General features: G+C 55.3%; 1 protein-coding gene across 1 annotated transcript in view; it reads right to left on the minus strand.

Annotated features, from left to right (window-relative positions):
- LOC121275757 (IQ motif and ankyrin repeat domain-containing protein 1-like) overlaps positions 1-16,865 on the minus strand; it is a 264,758-nt gene that overhangs the window by 46,163 nt on the left and 201,730 nt on the right. The window contains exon 11 of the mRNA XM_041183356.1: positions 3,041-3,050. Within this exon, the coding sequence (XP_041039290.1) occupies positions 3,041-3,050 (10 nt within the window). The remainder of the gene's footprint in view (positions 1-3,040; positions 3,051-16,865) is intronic.

Below are 16,865 nucleotides of genomic sequence, written 5' to 3' on the forward strand. Positions count from 1 at the left end.
TCACGGGAGGGTCTGAAGCGCGGTGGGGGGAGCCCCGGGTTGGTCTCTGGGCCCCTTTCAGGGGGAATCCTCATATTTATTAGAATTTCAACATGGAGATGAAGGCTCAGCTGAGTCAACTCATGAAGACTTTATAAAGTTGAAACTTTATGGTGCACTTTTACACTAGGCATTGGCATCACATGAGAGGTGGTTTCATTGAGCATTTAACCAGTAGGGGAATGTAAGAAGGAAAGAGGCAGCCAGCCATTCAGGGAGCACAGCTGCTGGATATATCCATGAAGCTCTACCAAACCCTGCAAACCCTGGGTCACTGGGCACACAACATCCAATCATTCCAAAGGTGCCAGGCAGGAATAATCTCAAATCTAAATGAGGCAGCGTGTGAGTGCCTTCAGTGAGGCCCGAAGTTACATGGGCTGTGTTCAACCCTTTTCCATCCTACACGGGACTGAGATGTCACGTTGTTGGGGTGGATTCTTAGAGACTTATGATCAGTGTGGGAATGCCTCAGCTCCATTCCTTTCAAACTAAAACAATCCTAGTTAATATTGGGGTAGTTAAAATCCCCTACTATTACTGCCCTACTGGGCAGAATTTTTAGCTTGGCGTGTGGACACACACCTGACCCGCTCGAGTGTAAAATAGCACATGATGATGTTAGGCGGAATGTTTCGGTCGACGCCCTCCGACAATTAAGAGAATAATAAGCCATCAAAGTTCCAATTGTCCCCAATTTTGCATTGTCCATCCAACCTTGGGGGACGAGCGAATCATCCAGGCGGACTTTGCATTTTTGATGAAACCTTATCCAAGGGCGGGATGAGACTCCTGCTATTAAATATAAAAAAATGTATGGGCAGAATTTACATCATGTTTATATTCAGCTGAATAAATCTGAAAACGCTGGACATTTTCTTTTGGATTTTAAAATCTTTCTTTACTGCTTTGACAGGCAATATGATCAGCACAGCCCACCCACCCCCTGCCCCTCACATACATCACTTCCCACCCTCCCCCTGCCCCTCACATACATCAATTCCCAACCTCACCCTGCGCCCCACATACATCACTTACTACCCTCCCCATGCCCCTCACATACATCACTTACTACCCTCCCCCTGAGCCCCACATACATCACTTACTACCCTCCCCCTGAGCCCCACATACATCACTTACTACCCTCCCCCTGCCCCTCACATACATCACTTACTACCCTCCCCATGCCCCTCACATACATCACTTACTACCCTCCCCCTGCCCCTCACATACATCACTTACTACCCTCCCTCTGAGCCCCACATACATCACTTACTACCCTCCCCCTGAGCCCCACATACATCACTTACTACCCTCCCCCTGCACCCCACATACATCACTTCCTACCCTCCCCATGCCCCTCACATACATCACTTACTACCCTCCCTCTGAGCCCCACATACATCACTTACTACCCTCCCCCTGAGCCCCACATACATCACTTACTACCCTCCCCCTGCCCCTCACATACATCACTTACTACCCTCCCCATGAGCCCCACATACATCACTTCCCAGCCTCCCCGAGCCCCACATACATCACTTACTACCCTCCCCCTGAGCCCCACATACATCACTTACTACCCTCCCCATGCCCCTCACATACATCACTTACTAGCCTCCCCCTGCCCCTCACATACATCACTTACTACCCTCCCTCTGAGCCCCACATACATCACTTACAACCCTCCCCCTGCCCCCACATACATCACTTCCTACCCTCCCCCTGCCCCCCACATACATCACTTACTACCCTCCCCCTGCCCCCCACATACATCACTTCCTACCCTCCCCCTGCCCCCCACATACATCACTTACTACCCTCCCCCCGCCCCCCACATACATCAATTCGCACCCTCCCCCAGAGTCCCACATACATCACTTACTACCCTCCCCCTGCTCCCCACATACATCACTTACTACCCTCCCTCTGCCCCCCACATAATCACTTACTACCCTCCCCCTGAGCCCCACATACATCACTTACTACCCTCCCCCTGCCCCCACATACATCACTTACTACCCTCCCCCCGCCCCCCACATACATCACTTACTACCCTCCTCCTGCCCCCCACATACATCACTTACTACCCTCCCCCTGAGCCCCACATACATCACTTACTACCCTCCCCCTGCCCCCCACATACATCACTTCCTACCCTCCCCCTGCCACCCACATACATCACTTCCCACCCTCCCCCTGAGCCCCACATACATCACTTCCCACCCTCCCCCTGAGCCCCACATACATCACTTACTACCCTCCCCCTGCCCCCCACATACATCACTTACTACCCTCCCCCTGAGCCCCACATACATCACTTACTACCCTCCCCCTGAGTCCCACATTCATCACTTACTACCCTCCCCCTGCCCCCCACATACATCACTTACTACCCTCTCCCTGCCCCCCACATACATCACTTACTACCCTCCCCCTGCCCCTCACATACATCACTTCCCACCCTCCCCCTGAGCCCCACATACATCACTTCCCACCCTCCCCCTGCCCCCCAAACACATCGCTTCCCACCCTCCCCCTGAGCCCCACATACATCACTTCCCACCCTCCCCCTGAGCCCCACATACATCACTTCCCACCCTCCCCCTGTCCCCCACATACATCACTTCCCACCCTCCCCCTGAGCCCCACATACATCACTTCCTACCCTCCCCCTGAGCCCCACATACATCACTTACTACCCTCCCCCTGAGCCCCACATACATCACTTCCTACCCTCCCCCTGAGCCCCACATACATCACTTCCTACCCTCCCCCTGAGCCCCACATACATCAGTGCCCACCCTCCCCCTCCTGTCCATCCACTGCCCGTCCATCACTCCCATTCCTGCCCAACACCCCCGACAGGGAGAAAATTCTCCCCCATAAGATGTAGGAGCAGAAATAGGCCATTCGGCCCATCGAGTCTGCTCCGCCATTCAACGAGATCAGGGCTGATCTGATAATCCTCAACTCCACTTTCCTGCCTTTTCCCCATAACCCTTGATTCTCTTACTGATTAAAAATCTGCCTATCTCAGCCTTCAATATATTTAACGACCCAGCCTCTACAGCCCTCTGTGGTAAAGAATTCCACAATTCACTACCCTCTGAGAGAAGAAATTCCTCCTCATCTCTGTTTTAAATGGGTGCCCCTTTACTCTGAGATTATGCCCTCTGGTCCTTGACTCTCCCACAAGGGGAAACAACCTCTCAGTATCTACCCTGTCAAGTCCCCTAAGAATCTTATATGTTTCAATAAAGTCGCCTCTCATTCTTCTAAACTCCAATGAGTACAGGCCCAACCTACTCAACTTCTCCTCATAAGAAAATCCCTCCATACCCGGGATCAACCTAGTGAACCTTCTCTGAACTGCCTCCAATGCCAGTGTATCTTTCCTTAGATAAGGGGAAATTGTTCACAGTATTCTAGGTGTGGTCTGACTAGTGCCTTGTATAGTTTTAGTAAGACTTCCCTATTTTTATACTCCATTCCCTTTGAAATAAAGGCCAACATTCCATTTTTTGATAGCTTTTTGTGATTCATGCACAAGGACCCTAAAGTAGAAGAGGGACTCAGTCCACTGGCTGGAGTATAACAGACTGTCATGAAGTTATTAATGTATATAATATCTTGGAAAATATTTTTCTTTTAAAATAGAGGTTTAGTCTGTGGGTGTGCCTTAATTGGATTAAAGCTTTGATGGGTACTAGTTTTGATATGTAAGAGAGATAGCATGCGTTTACATTTTTGAATAGAACATTCAAGAAGTGGGGTGGAAACTGATGCCTTTCCAGCAGCTACCAAGTAATATGTTTATATTACTAATAAAGTTGGTACTATAAAACGGGTTATATTGTCAGAAAGGTTTATTTCGGAGGTTGTTGATACAATGAGACTTAACGTTCACTGGGGTTGGTAGGTATAACTTCAGTAGTTTTCGGGTGTGCAGGGCAGAGGCAATGTGAGATCAAAAGGCAGCTGGGAGCATCCAACTGGCTCCACAGGAACCAAAGTAGAAGGAACCTCATTTTGAATTTGTCAGGTGAAAATGCTTTGCCTGGTGTTTAGTTAAGTCTATGGGCTGCTGTTGCCTTAATGGAGATTAGTTTGGGAGTTTGTTAGAAGTTATGATAATAGTAATTTGAAGCCATGTGTATATGTTTTAATCTGTGTAAATTAATAAAATGTTTCATCTAGTTTAATGCAAAACCTCTAGAACTGGTGATCTGATTCATGTATTTAGAATCGCCTCTCAACATAACACTTAAAATTATTGATTATGACAGTTGTTTACAATTTCCCTCTGGGATTTTTAAATAACTCCACTTTACCAACTTCATCGTTAACACCACAAGCCCTCTGTCCTGGGAAGTGCAATGGATTAGGGCCTTGTCTTGGGTCTGGAGCATACCAGGGCCTTCATCCTTGTGCAGACATGGATCAGACATCAGTTCTGGAGCTGATGTAGATCAGGGCATTCACTATGGGGTTGGTGTAGATTAAGCCTCAACTCTGGGGCTGGAATAAATCAGAGCCTCAACTGTAGAGTTGGAATTGATCAGGGTCTTAGTCCAGGGGCAGGAGTGGATTAGTGCTTTCAGTACTGGGGCAGGAGTAGATCAGGGCTCTAGTCCTGGGGCTGGAGTTGATTAGGTCCTCAGTCATGGGGCAGGAGGAGATCAGGACTCTGGTCCAGGGGCTGGAGTTGATTAGGGCCTCAATCCGGTGGCTGGAGTAGATCAGGGCACTAGTCCGGGGGCTGGTGTTGATCAGAGCCTCAGTCTTGGGGCAGGAGTAGATCAGGACTCTAGTCCTGGGGCTGGAGTTGATTAGGGCCTCAGTCCAGGGGCAGGAGTAGATCAGGGCTCTTGTCCTGGGGCTGTTGTTGATAAGGGCCTCAGTCCAGGGGCAAGAGTAGATCAGAGCTGTAGTCCTGGGGCTGGAGTTGATTAGAGTCTCAGTCCTGGGCCACGAGTAGATCAGGGCTCTAGTCCTGGGGCTGGAATGATTAGGGCCTCAGTCCTGGGGCAGGAGAGATCAGGTCTCTGGTCCTGGGGCTGGAGTTGATTAGGGCCTCTGTCCGGGGACAGGAGTAGATCAGGGCTCTAGTCCTGGGGCTGGAGTTGATTAGAGGCTCCCTCCGGGGGCTGGAGTAGATCAGGGCTCTAGTCCGGGGGCTGGTGTTGATTAGAGCCTCAGTCCTGGGCCAGAAGTAGATCAGGTCTCTGGTCCAGTGGGTGGAGTTGATTAGAGCCTAAGTCAGGGGGCAGGAGGAGATCAGGGCTCTAGTCCTGGGGCTGGAGTTGATTAGGGCCTCAGTCCTGGGGCAGGACTAGATCAGGGCTCTAGTCCGGGGGCTGGTGTTGATTAGAGCCTCAGTCCAGGGGCAGGAGTAGATCAGGGCACTAGTACTGGGGCTGGAGTTGATTAGAGGCTCCGTCGGGGGGCAGGAGTAGATCAGGGCTCTAGTCCTGGGGCTGGTGTAGCTCAGGGCTCTAGTCCTGGGGCTGGAGTTGATTAGAGCCTCAGAACGGGGGCAGGAGTAGATCAAGGCTCTAGTCCTGGGGCTGAAGTTGATTTGGGCTTCAGTCCCTGGGCAGGGGTAGATCAGGTCTCCATACCTGGGCTGGAGTTGAGTAAGGCCTCAGTCCAGGGCAGGAATAGATCAGGGCTCTAGTCCTGGGGCTGGAGTTGATTAGGGCCTCGGTCCTGGGGCAGGAGTAGATCAGGGCTCTGGTCCTGGGGCTGGAGTTGATTCGGGCCTCAGTCCGGTGGCAGGAGAAGATCAGGTCTCTAGTCCTGGTGTTGGAGTTGATTAGGGCCTCAGTTCCGGGGCAGGAGTAGCTCAGGGCTCTAGTCCTGGGGCTGGAGTTGATTAGAGCCTCTAAACAGGGGCAGGAGTAGATCAGGGCTCCAGTCCTGGGGCTGGAGTTGATTAGGGCCTCAGTCCCGGGGCAGGAATAGCTCAGGGCTCTAGTCCTGGGGCTGGAGTTGATTAGAGCCTCAGAACTGGGGCAGGAGTAGATCAGGGCTCTAGTCCAGGGGCTGAAGTTGATTTGGGCCTCAGACCCTGGGCAGGGGTGGATCAGGTCTCTAGATCTGGGCTGGAGTTCAGTAGGGCCTCAGTCCAGGGCAGGAGTAGATCAGGACGCTGGTCCTGGGGCTGCAGTTGACTAGAAGCTCTGTCCGGGGGCTAGAGTAGATCAGGGCTGTAGTTGATTAGGGCCTCAGTCCTGGGGCAGGAGTAGATCAGGGCTCTAGTCCGGGGGCTGGTGTTGATTAGAGCCTCAGTCTTGGGGCAGGAGCAGATCAGGGGTCTAGTCCTGGAACTGGTGTTAATTAGAGCCTCAGTCCGGGGGCTGGAGTAGAGCAGGGCTGTAGTCCTGGGGCTGGAGTTGATTAGAGCCTCAGTCCTTGGCCAGAAGTAGATAATGTCTCTGCTCCAGGGTGTGGAGTTGATTAGAGCCTCAGTCCTTGGCCAGAAGTAGATAATGTCTCTGCTCCAGGGTGTGGAGTTGATTAGAGCCTCAGTCTGGGGGCAGGAGGAGATCAGGGCTCTAGTACTGGGGCTGGAGGTTATTACAGCCTCAGTCCTGGGGCAGGAGTAGATCAGGGCTCTAGTCCTGGGGCTGGAGTTGATTTGGGCCTCAGTCCAGCGGCAGGAGTAGATCAGGGCTCTTGACCTGGGGCTGGAGTTGATTAGGGTCTCAGTCCAGGGGCAGGAGTAGATCAAGGCTCTTGTCCTGGGGCTGGAGTTCATTAGTGCATCAGTCCCAGGGCAGGAGTAGATCAGGGCTCTAGTCCTGGGGCTGGATTGATTAGGGCCTCAGTCCTGGGGCAGGAGTAGATCAGGTCTCTGGTCCTGGGGCTGGAGTTGATTAGGGCCTCAGACCAGGGCAGGAGTAGATCAGGGCTCTAGTCCTGGGGCTGGAATTGATTAGGTCCTCGTTCCTGGGACAGGAGGAGATCAGCGCACTGGTCCAGGGGCTGAAGTTGATTAATGCCTCAATCCGGGGGCTGGAGCAGATCAGGGCTCTAGTCCGGGGGTTGGTGTTGATCAGAGCCCCAGTCTTGGGGCTGGAGTAGATGAGGACTCTAGTCTGGGGGATGGTGTTGATCAGAGCCTCAGTCCTGGGGCAGGAGTAGATCAGGTCTCTAGTCCTGGGGCTGGATTGATTAGGGCCTCAGTCCTGGGGCGGGAGTAGATTAGGTCTCTGGTCCTGGGGCTGGAGTTGATTAGGGCCTCAGTCCAGTGCAGGAGTAGATCAGGGCTCTAGTCCTGGGGCTGGAGTTGATTAGGTCCTCAGTCATGGGGCAGGAGGAGATCAGGGCTCTGGTCCAGGGGCTGGAGTTGATTAGGGCCTCAATCCGGTGGCTGGAGTAGATCAGGGCACTAGTCCGGGGGCTGGTGTTGATCAGAGCCTCGGTCTTGGGGCAGGAGTAGATCAGGACTCTAGTCCTGGGGCTGGAGTTGATTAGGGCCTCAGTCCAGGGGCAGGAGTAGATCAGGGCTCTTGTCCTGGGGCTGTTGTTGATAAGGGCCTCAGTCCAGGGGCAAGAGTAGATCAGAGCTGTAGTCCTGGGGCTGGAGTTGATTAGAGTCTCAGTCCTGGGCCACGAGTAGATCAGGGCTCTAGTCCCGGGGCTGGAATGATTAGGGCCTCAGTCCTGGGGCAGGAGAGATCAGGTCTCTGGTCCTGGGGCTGGAGTTGATTAGGGCCTCTGTCCGGGGACAGGAGTAGATCAGGGCTCTAGTCCTAGGGCTGGTGTTGATTAGAGCCACAGTCCAGGGGCAAGAGTAGATCAGGGCAATAGACTGGGGCTGGAGTTGATTAGAGGCTCAGTCGGGGGGCAGGAGTAGATCAGGGCTCTAGTCCTGGGGCTGGTGTAGCTCAGGGCTCTAGTCCTGGGGCTGGAGTTGATTAGAGCCTCAGAACGGGGGCAGGAGTATATCAGGGCTCTAGTCCTGGGGCTGGTGTAGCTCAGGGCTCTAGTCCTGGGGCTGAAGTTGATTTGGGCTTCAGTCCCTGGGCAGGGGTAGATCAGGTCTCCATACCTGGGCTGGAGTTGAGTAGGGCCTCAGTCCAGGGCAGGAATAGATCAGGGCTCTAGTCCTGGGGCTGGAGTTGATTAGGGCCTCGGTCCTGGGACAGGAGTAGATCAGGGCTCTGGTCCTGGGGCTGGAGTTGATTCGGGCCTCAGTCCGGTGGCAGGAGAAGATCAGGTCTCTAGTCCTGGTGTTGGAGTTGATTAGGGCCTCAGTTCCGGGGCAGGAGCAGCTCAGGGCTCTAGTCCTGGGGCTGGAGTTGATTAGAGCCTCTAAACTGGGGCAGGAGTAGATCAGGGCTCCAGTCCTGGGGCTGGAGTTGATTAGGGCCTCAGTCCTGGGGCAGGAGTAGCTCAGGGCTCTAGTCCTGGGGCTGGAGTTGATTAGAGCCTCAGTCCTGGGGCAGGAGTAGATCAGGGTTCTAGTCCTGGGGCTGAAGTTGATTTGGGCCTCAGACCCTGGGCAGGGGTGGATCAGGTCTCTAGATCTGGGCTGGAGTTCAGTAGGGCCTCAGTCCAGGGCAGGAGTAGATCAGGGCTCTGGTCCTGGGGCTGCAGTTGACTAGAAGCTCTGTCCGGGGGCTAGAGTAGATGAGGGCTGTAGTCCTGGGGCTGGAGTTGATTAGGGCCTCAGTCCTGGGGCAGGAGCAGATCAGGGCTCTAGTCCGGGGGCTGGTGTTGATTAGAGCCTCAGTCTTGGGGCAGGAGCAGATCAGGGGTCTAGTCCTGGAACTGGTGTTAATTAGAGCCTCAGTCCGGGGGCTGGAGTAGAGCAGGGCTGTAGTCCTGGGGCTGGAGTTGATTAGAGCCTCAGTCCTTGGCCAGAAGTAGATAATGTCTCTGCTCCAGGGTGTGGAGTTGATTAGAGCCTCAGTCTGGGGGCAGGAGGAGTTCAGGGCTCTAGTACTGGGGCTGGAGGTTATTACAGCCTCAGTCCTGGGGCAGGAGTAGATCAGGGCTCTAGTCCTGGGGCTGGAGTTGATTTGGGCCTCAGTCCAGCGGCAGGAGTAGATCAGGGCTCTTGACCTGGGGCTGGAGTTGATTAGGGTCTCAGTCCAGGGGCAGGAGTAGATCAAGGCTCTTGTCCTGGGGCTGGAGTTCATTAGTGCATCAGTCCCAGGGCAGGAGTAGATCAGGGCTCTAGTCCTGGGGCTGAAGTTGATTTGGGCCTCAGTCCCTGGGCAGGGGTAGATCAGGTCTCTAGACCTGGGCTGGAGTTGAGTCGGGTCTCAGTCTAGGGCAGGAGTAGATCAGGGCTCTAGTCCTGGGGCTGGAGTTGATTAGGGCCTCAGTCCTCGGAGAGGAGTTGATCAGGGCTCTGGTACTGGGGCTGGAGTTCATTACGGCCTCAGGCCTGGGGAAGGAGTAGATCAGGGCATAGTACTGGGGCTGGAGTTGATTAGAGGCTCCGTCGGGGGGAAGGAGTAGATCAGGGCTCTAGTCCTGGGGCTGGTGTTGGTTAGATCCTCAGTCCTGGGGCAGGAGCAGATCAGGTCTCTGGTCCTGGTGCTGGAGTTGATTAGGGCCTCAGTCTTGGGGCAGGAGTAGATCAGGGCTCTAGTCCTGGGGCTGGAGTTGATTAGGGCCTCAGTCCAAGGGCAGGAGTAGATCAGGGCTCTAGTCCTGGGGCTGGTGTTGATTAGGGCCTCTGTCCGGGGGCAGGAGTAGATCAGGGCTCCAGTCCTGCGGCTGGAGTTGACTAGAGGCTCCGTCCGGGGGCTAGAGTAGATCAGGGCTGTAGTCCTGGGGATGGTGTTGATTAGGGCCTCAGTCCTGGGGCAGGAGTAGATCAGGGCTCTAGTCCGGGGGCTGGTGTAGATTAGAACCTCAGTCCTGGGGCAGGAGTAGATCAGGGCTGTAGTCCTGGGACTGGAGTTGATTAGAGCCTCAGTCCTTGGCCGGAAGTAGATCAAGTCTCTGCTCCAGGGGGTGGAGTTGATTAGAGCCTCAGTCTGGGGGCAGGAGTAGATCAGGGCTCTAGTCCCGGGGCAGGAGTTGATTAGGGCCTCAGTCCTGGGGCAGGAGGAGATCAGGGCTCTAGTACTAGGGCTGGAGGTTATTAGAGCCTCAGTCCTGCTGCAGGAGTAGATCAGGGCTCTAGTCCTGGGCCTGGAGTTGATTAGAGCTTCAGTCCTGTGGCAGGAGTAAATCAGGGCTCTAGTCCTGGGGTTGGAGTTGATTTGGGCCTCAGTCCAGCGGCAGGAGTAGATCAGGGCTCGAGACGTGGGGCTGGAGATGATGAGCATCTCAGTCCAGGGGCAGGAGTAGATCAAGGCTCTTGTCCGGGGGCTGGAGTTCATTAGGGCCTCAGTCCCAGGGCAGGAGTAGATCAGGTCTCTAGACCTGGGCTGGAGTTTAGTAGGGCCTCAGTCCGGTGGCAGGAGAAGATCAGGGCTCTAGTCCTGGTGTTGGAGTTGATTAGGGCCTCGGTCCTGGGGCAGGAGAAGATCAGGGCTCTAGTCCTGGGGCTGGAGTTGATTACAGCCTCAGTCCGGGGGCAGGAGTAGATCAGGGCTCTAGACCTGGGGCTGGAGTTGAGTAGAGCCTCAGTCCAGGAGCAGGAGTAGATCAGGGCTCAAGTCCTGGGGCTGAGCTTATTAGATCCTCGGTCCAGGGGCAAGAGAAGATCAGGGCTCTAGTCCTGCGTCTAGAGTTGATTAGGTCCTCCGTCCAGGGGCAAGAGTAGATCAGGGCACTAGTCCAGGGGCTGGAGTTGATTAGAGTCTCAGTCCTGGGGCAGGATTAGAACAGGTCTCTGGTACTGGGGCTGGAGTTGATTAGAGCCACAGTCCAGGGGCTGGAGTAGATCAGGGCTCTTGTCCTGGGGCTGGAGTTGATTAGGTCCTCAGTCCTGGGGCAGGAGTAGATCAGGGCTGTAGTCCTGGGACTGGAGTTGATTAGAGCCTCAGTCCTTGGCCGGAAGTAGATCAAGTCTCTGCTCCAGGGGGTGGAGTTGATTAGAGCCTCAGTCTGGGGGCAGGAGTAGATCAGGGCTCTAGTCCCGGGGCAGGAGTTGATTAGGGCCTCAGTCCTGGGGCAGGAGGAGATCAGGGCTCTAGTACTAGGGCTGGAGGTTATTAGAGCCTCAGTCCTGCTGCAGGAGTAGATCAGGGCTCTAGTCCTGGGCCTGGAGTTGATTAGAGCTTCAGTCCTGTGGCAGGAGTAAATCAGGGCTCTAGTCCTGGGGTTGGAGTTGATTTGGGCCTCAGTCCAGCGGCAGGAGTAGATCAGGGCTCGAGACGTGGGGCTGGAGATGATGAGCATCTCAGTCCAGGGGCAGGAGTAGATCAAGGCTCTTGTCCGGGGGCTGGAGTTCATTAGGGCCTCAGTCCCAGGGCAGGAGTAGATCAGGTCTCTAGACCTGGGCTGGAGTTTAGTAGGGCCTCAGTCCGGTGGCAGGAGAAGATCAGGGCTCTAGTCCTGGTGTTGGAGTTGATTAGGGCCTCGGTCCTGGGGCAGGAGAAGATCAGGGCTCTAGTCCTGGGGCTGGAGTTGATTACAGCCTCAGTCCGGGGGCAGGAGTAGATCAGGGCTCTAGACCTGGGGCTGGAGTTGAGTAGAGCCTCAGTCCAGGAGCAGGAGTAGATCAGGGCTCAAGTCCTGGGGCTGAGCTTATTAGATCCTCGGTCCAGGGGCAAGAGAAGATCAGGGCTCTAGTCCTGCGTCTAGAGTTGATTAGGTCCTCCGTCCAGGGGCAAGAGTAGATCAGGGCACTAGTCCAGGGGCTGGAGTTGATTAGAGTCTCAGTCCTGGGGCAGGATTAGAACAGGTCTCTGGTACTGGGGCTGGAGTTAATTAGAGCCACAGTCCAGGGGCTGGAGTAGATCAGGGCTCTTGTCCTGGGGCTGGAGTTGATTAGGTCCTCAGTCCTGGGGCAGGAGTAGATCAGGTCTCTAGTCCTGGGGCTGGAGTTGATTAGAGCCTCAGTCCAGGGGCTGGAGTAGATCAGGGCTCTTGTCCAGGGGCTGGAGTTGATTAGGGCCTCAGTCCCAGGGCAGGAGTAGATCAGGACACTAGTCCTAGGGCTGGAGTTGATTAGAGCCTCATTCCTGGGGCAGGAGTAGATCAGGGCTCTAGTCCTGGGGCTGGTGTTGATTAGGGCCTCAGTCCTGGGGCAGGAGTAGATCAGGGCTGTAGTCCTGGGACTGGAGTTGATTAGAGCCTCAGTCCTTGGCCGGAAGTAGATCAAGTCTCTGCTCCAGGGGGTGGAGTTGATTAGAGCCTCAGTCTGGGGGCAGGAGTAGATCAGGGCTCTAGTCCTGGGGCTGGAGTTGATTACAGCCTCAGTCCGGGGGCAGGAGTAGATCAGGGCTCTAGACCTGGGGCTGGAGTTGAGTAGAGCCTCAGTCCAGGAGCAGGAGTAGATCAGGGCTCAAGTCCTGGGGCTGAGCTTATTAGATCCTCGGTCCAGGGGCAAGAGAAGATCAGGGCTCTAGTCCTGCGTCTAGAGTTGATTAGGTCCTCCGTCCAGGGGCAAGAGTAGATCAGGGCACTAGTCCAGGGGCTGGAGTTGATTAGAGTCTCAGTCCTGGGGCAGGATTAGAACAGGTCTCTGGTACTGGGGCTGGAGTTTTTTAGAGCCACAGTCCAGGGGCTGGAGTAGATCAGGGCTCTTGTCCTGGGGCTGGAGTTGATTAGGTCCTCAGTCCTGGGGCAGGAGTAGATCAGGGCTCTAGTCCTGGGGCTGGAGTTGATTAGAGCCTCAGTCCTGGGCCAGGAGTAGATCAGGTCTCTGGTACTGGGGCTGGAGTTGATTAGAGCCACAGTCCAGGGGCTGGAGTAGATCAGGGCTCTTGTCCTGGGGCTGGAGTTGATTAGGTCCTCAGTCCTGGGGCAGGAGTAGATCAGGGCTGTAGTCCTGGGACTGGAGTTGATTAGAGCCTCAGTCCTTGGCCGGAAGTAGATCAAGTCTCTGCTCCAGGGGGTGGAGTTGATTAGAGCCTCAGTCTGGGGGCAGGAGTAGATCAGGGCTCTAGTCCCGGGGCAGGAGTTGATTAGGGCCTCAGTCCTGGGGCAGGAGGAGATCAGGGCTCTAGTACTAGGGCTGGAGGTTATTAGAGCCTCAGTCCTGCTGCAGGAGTAGATCAGGGCTCTAGTCCTGGGCCTGGAGTTGATTAGAGCTTCAGTCCTGTGGCAGGAGTAAATCAGGGCTCTAGTCCTGGGGTTGGAGTTGATTTGGGCCTCAGTCCAGCGGCAGGAGTAGATCAGGGCTCGAGACGTGGGGCTGGAGATGATGAGCATCTCAGTCCAGGGGCAGGAGTAGATCAAGGCTCTTGTCCGGGGGCTGGAGTTCATTAGGGCCTCAGTCCCAGGGCAGGAGTAGATCAGGTCTCTAGACCTGGGCTGGAGTTTAGTAGGGCCTCAGTCCGGTGGCAGGAGAAGATCAGGGCTCTAGTCCTGGTGTTGGAGTTGATTAGGGCCTCGGTCCTGGGGCAGGAGAAGATCAGGGCTCTAGTCCTGGGGCTGGAGTTGATTACAGCCTCAGTCCGGGGGCAGGAGTAGATCAGGGCTCTAGACCTGGGGCTGGAGTTGAGTAGAGCCTCAGTCCAGGAGCAGGAGTAGATCAGGGCTCAAGTCCTGGGGCTGAGCTTATTAGATCCTCGGTCCAGGGGCAAGAGAAGATCAGGGCTCTAGTCCTGCGTCTAGAGTTGATTAGGTCCTCCGTCCAGGGGCAAGAGTAGATCAGGGCACTAGTCCAGGGGCTGGAGTTGATTAGAGTCTCAGTCCTGGGGCAGGATTAGAACAGGTCTCTGGTACTGGGGCTGGAGTTGATTAGAGCCACAGTCCAGGGGCTGGAGTAGATCAGGGCTCTTGTCCTGGGGCTGGAGTTGATTAGGTCCTCAGTCCTGGGGCAGGAGTAGATCAGGGCTCTAGTCCTGGGGCTGGAGTTGATTAGAGCCTCAGTCCTGGGCCAGGAGTAGATCAGGTCTCTGGTACTGGGGCTGGAGTTGATTAGAGCCACAGTCCAGGGGCTGGAGTAGATCAGGGCTCTTGTCCAGGGGCTGGAGTTGATTAGGTCCTCAGTCCTGGGGCAGGAGTCGATCAGGGCTGTAGTCCTGGGACTGGAGTTGATTAGAGCCTCAGTCCTTGGCCGGAAGTAGATCAAGTCTCTGCTCCAGGGGGTGGAGTTGATTAGAGCCTCAGTCTGGGGGCAGGAGTAGATCAGGGCTCTAGTCCCGGGGCAGGAGTTGATTAGGGCCTCAGTCCTGGGGCAGGAGGAGATCAGGGCTCTAGTACTAGGGCTGGAGGTTATTAGAGCCTCAGTCCTGCTGCAGGAGTAGATCAGGGCTCTAGTCCTGGGCCTGGAGTTGATTAGAGCTTCAGTCCTGTGGCAGGAGTAAATCAGGGCTCTAGTCCTGGGGTTGGAGTTGATTTGTGCCTCAGTCCAGCGGCAGGAGTAGATCAGGGCTCGAGACGTGGGGCTGGAGATGATGAGCATCTCAGTCCAGGGGCAGGAGTAGATCAAGGCTCTTGTCCGGGGGCTGGAGTTCATTAGGGCCTCAGTCCCAGGGCAGGAGTAGATCAGGTCTCTAGACCTGGGCTGGAGTTTAGTAGGGCCTCAGTCCGGTGGCAGGAGAAGATCAGGGCTCTAGTCCTGGTGTTGGAGTTGATTAGGGCCTCGGTCCTGGGGCAGGAGAAGATCAGGGCTCTAGTCCTGGGGCTGGAGTTGATTACAGCCTCAGTCCGGGGGCAGGAGTAGATCAGGGCTCTAGACCTGGGGCTGGAGTTGAGTAGAGCCTCAGTCCAGGAGCAGGAGTAGATCAGGGCTCAAGTCCTGGGGCTGAGCTTATTAGATCCTCGGTCCAGGGGCAAGAGAAGATCAGGGCTCTAGTCCTGCGTCTAGAGTTGATTAGGTCCTCCGTCCAGGGGCAAGAGTAGATCAGGGCACTAGTCCAGGGGCTGGAGTTGATTAGAGTCTCAGTCCTGGGGCAGGATTAGAACAGGTCTCTGGTACTGGGGCTGGAGTTAATTAGAGCCACAGTCCAGGGGCTGGAGTAGATCAGGGCTCTTGTCCTGGGGCTGGAGTTGATTAGGTCCTCAGTCCTGGGGCAGGAGTAGATCAGGTCTCTGGTACTGGGGCTGGAGTTGATTAGAGCCTCAGTCCAGGCGCTGGAGTAGATCAGGGCTCTTGTCCAGGGGCTGGAGTTGATTAGGGCCTCAGTCCCAGGGCAGGAGTAGATCAGGGCACTAGTCCTAGGGCTGGAGTTGATTAGAGCCTCATTCCTGGGGCAGGAGTAGATCAGGGCTCTAGTCCTGGGGCTGGTGTTGATTAGGGCCTCAGTCCTGGGCCAGGAGTAGATCAGGGCTGTAGTCCTGGGACTGGAGTTGATTAGAGCCTCAGTCCTGGGCCAGGAGTAGATCAGGTCTCTGGTACTGGGGCTGGAGTTGATTAGAGCCACAGTCCAGGGGCTGGAGTAGATCAGGGCTCTTGTCCAGGGGCTGGAGTTGATTAGGTCCTCAGTCCTGGGGCAGGAGTCGATCAGGGCTGTAGTCCTGGGACTGGAGTTGATTAGAGCCTCAGTCCTTGGCCGGAAGTAGATCAAGTCTCTGCTCCAGGGGGTGGAGTTGATTAGAGCCTCAGTCTGGGGGCAGGAGTAGATCAGGGCTCTAGTCCCGGGGCAGGAGTTGATTAGGGCCTCAGTCCTTGGGCAGGAGGAGATCAGGGCTCTAGAACTAGGGCTGGAGGTTATTAGAGCCTCAGTCCTGCTGCAGGAGTAGATCAGGGCTCTAGTCCTGGGCCTGGAGTTGATTAGAGCTTCAGTCCTGTGGCAGGAGTAAATCAGGGCTCTAGTCCTGGGGTTGGAGTTGATTTGGGCCTCAGTCCAGCGGCAGGAGTAGATCAGGGCTCGAGACGTGGGGCTGGAGATGATGAGCATCTCAGTCCAGGGGCAGGAGTAGATCAAGGCTCTTGTCCGGGGGCTGGAGTTCATTAGGGCCTCAGTCCCAGGGCAGGAGTAGATCAGGTCTCTAGACCTGGGCTGGAGTTTAGTAGGGCCTCAGTCCGGTGGCAGGAGAAGATCAGGGCTCTAGTCCTGGTGTTGGAGTTGATTAGGGCCTCGGTCCTGGGGCAGGAGAAGATCAGGGCTCTAGTCCTGGGGCTGGAGTTGATTACAGCCTCAGTCCGGGGGCAGGAGTAGATCAGGGCTCTAGACCTGGGGCTGGAGTTGAGTAGAGCCTCAGTCCAGGAGCAGGAGTAGATCAGGGCTCAAGTCCTGGGGCTGAGCTTATTAGATCCTCGGTCCAGGGGCAAGAGAAGATCAGGGCTCTAGTCCTGCGTCTAGAGTTGATTAGGTCCTCCGTCCAGGGGCAAGAGTAGATCAGGGCACTAGTCCAGGGGCTGGAGTTGATTAGAGTCTCAGTCCTGGGGCAGGATTAGAACAGGTCTCTGGTACTGGGGCTGGAGTTAATTAGAGCCACAGTCCAGGGGCTGGAGTAGATCAGGGCTCTTGTCCTGGGGCTGGAGTTGATTAGGTCCTCAGTCCTGGGGCAGGAGTAGATCAGGTCTCTAGTCCTGGGGCTGGAGTTGATTAGAGCCTCAGTCCTGGGCCAGGAGTAGATCAGGTCTCTGGTACTGGGGCTGGAGTTGATTAGAGCCTCAGTCCAGGGGCTGGAGTAGATCAGGGCTCTTGTCCAGGGGCTGGAGTTGATTAGGGCCTCAGTCCCAGGGCAGGAGTAGATCAGGGCACTAGTCCTAGGGCTGGAGTTGATTAGAGCCTCATTCCTGGGGCAGGAGTAGATCAGGGCTCTAGTCCTGGGGCTGGTGTTGATTAGGGCCT

Source organism: Carcharodon carcharias, chromosome 3, assembly GCF_017639515.1.
Source record: "Carcharodon carcharias isolate sCarCar2 chromosome 3, sCarCar2.pri, whole genome shotgun sequence".
NCBI lineage: Eukaryota > Metazoa > Chordata > Chondrichthyes > Lamniformes > Lamnidae > Carcharodon > Carcharodon carcharias.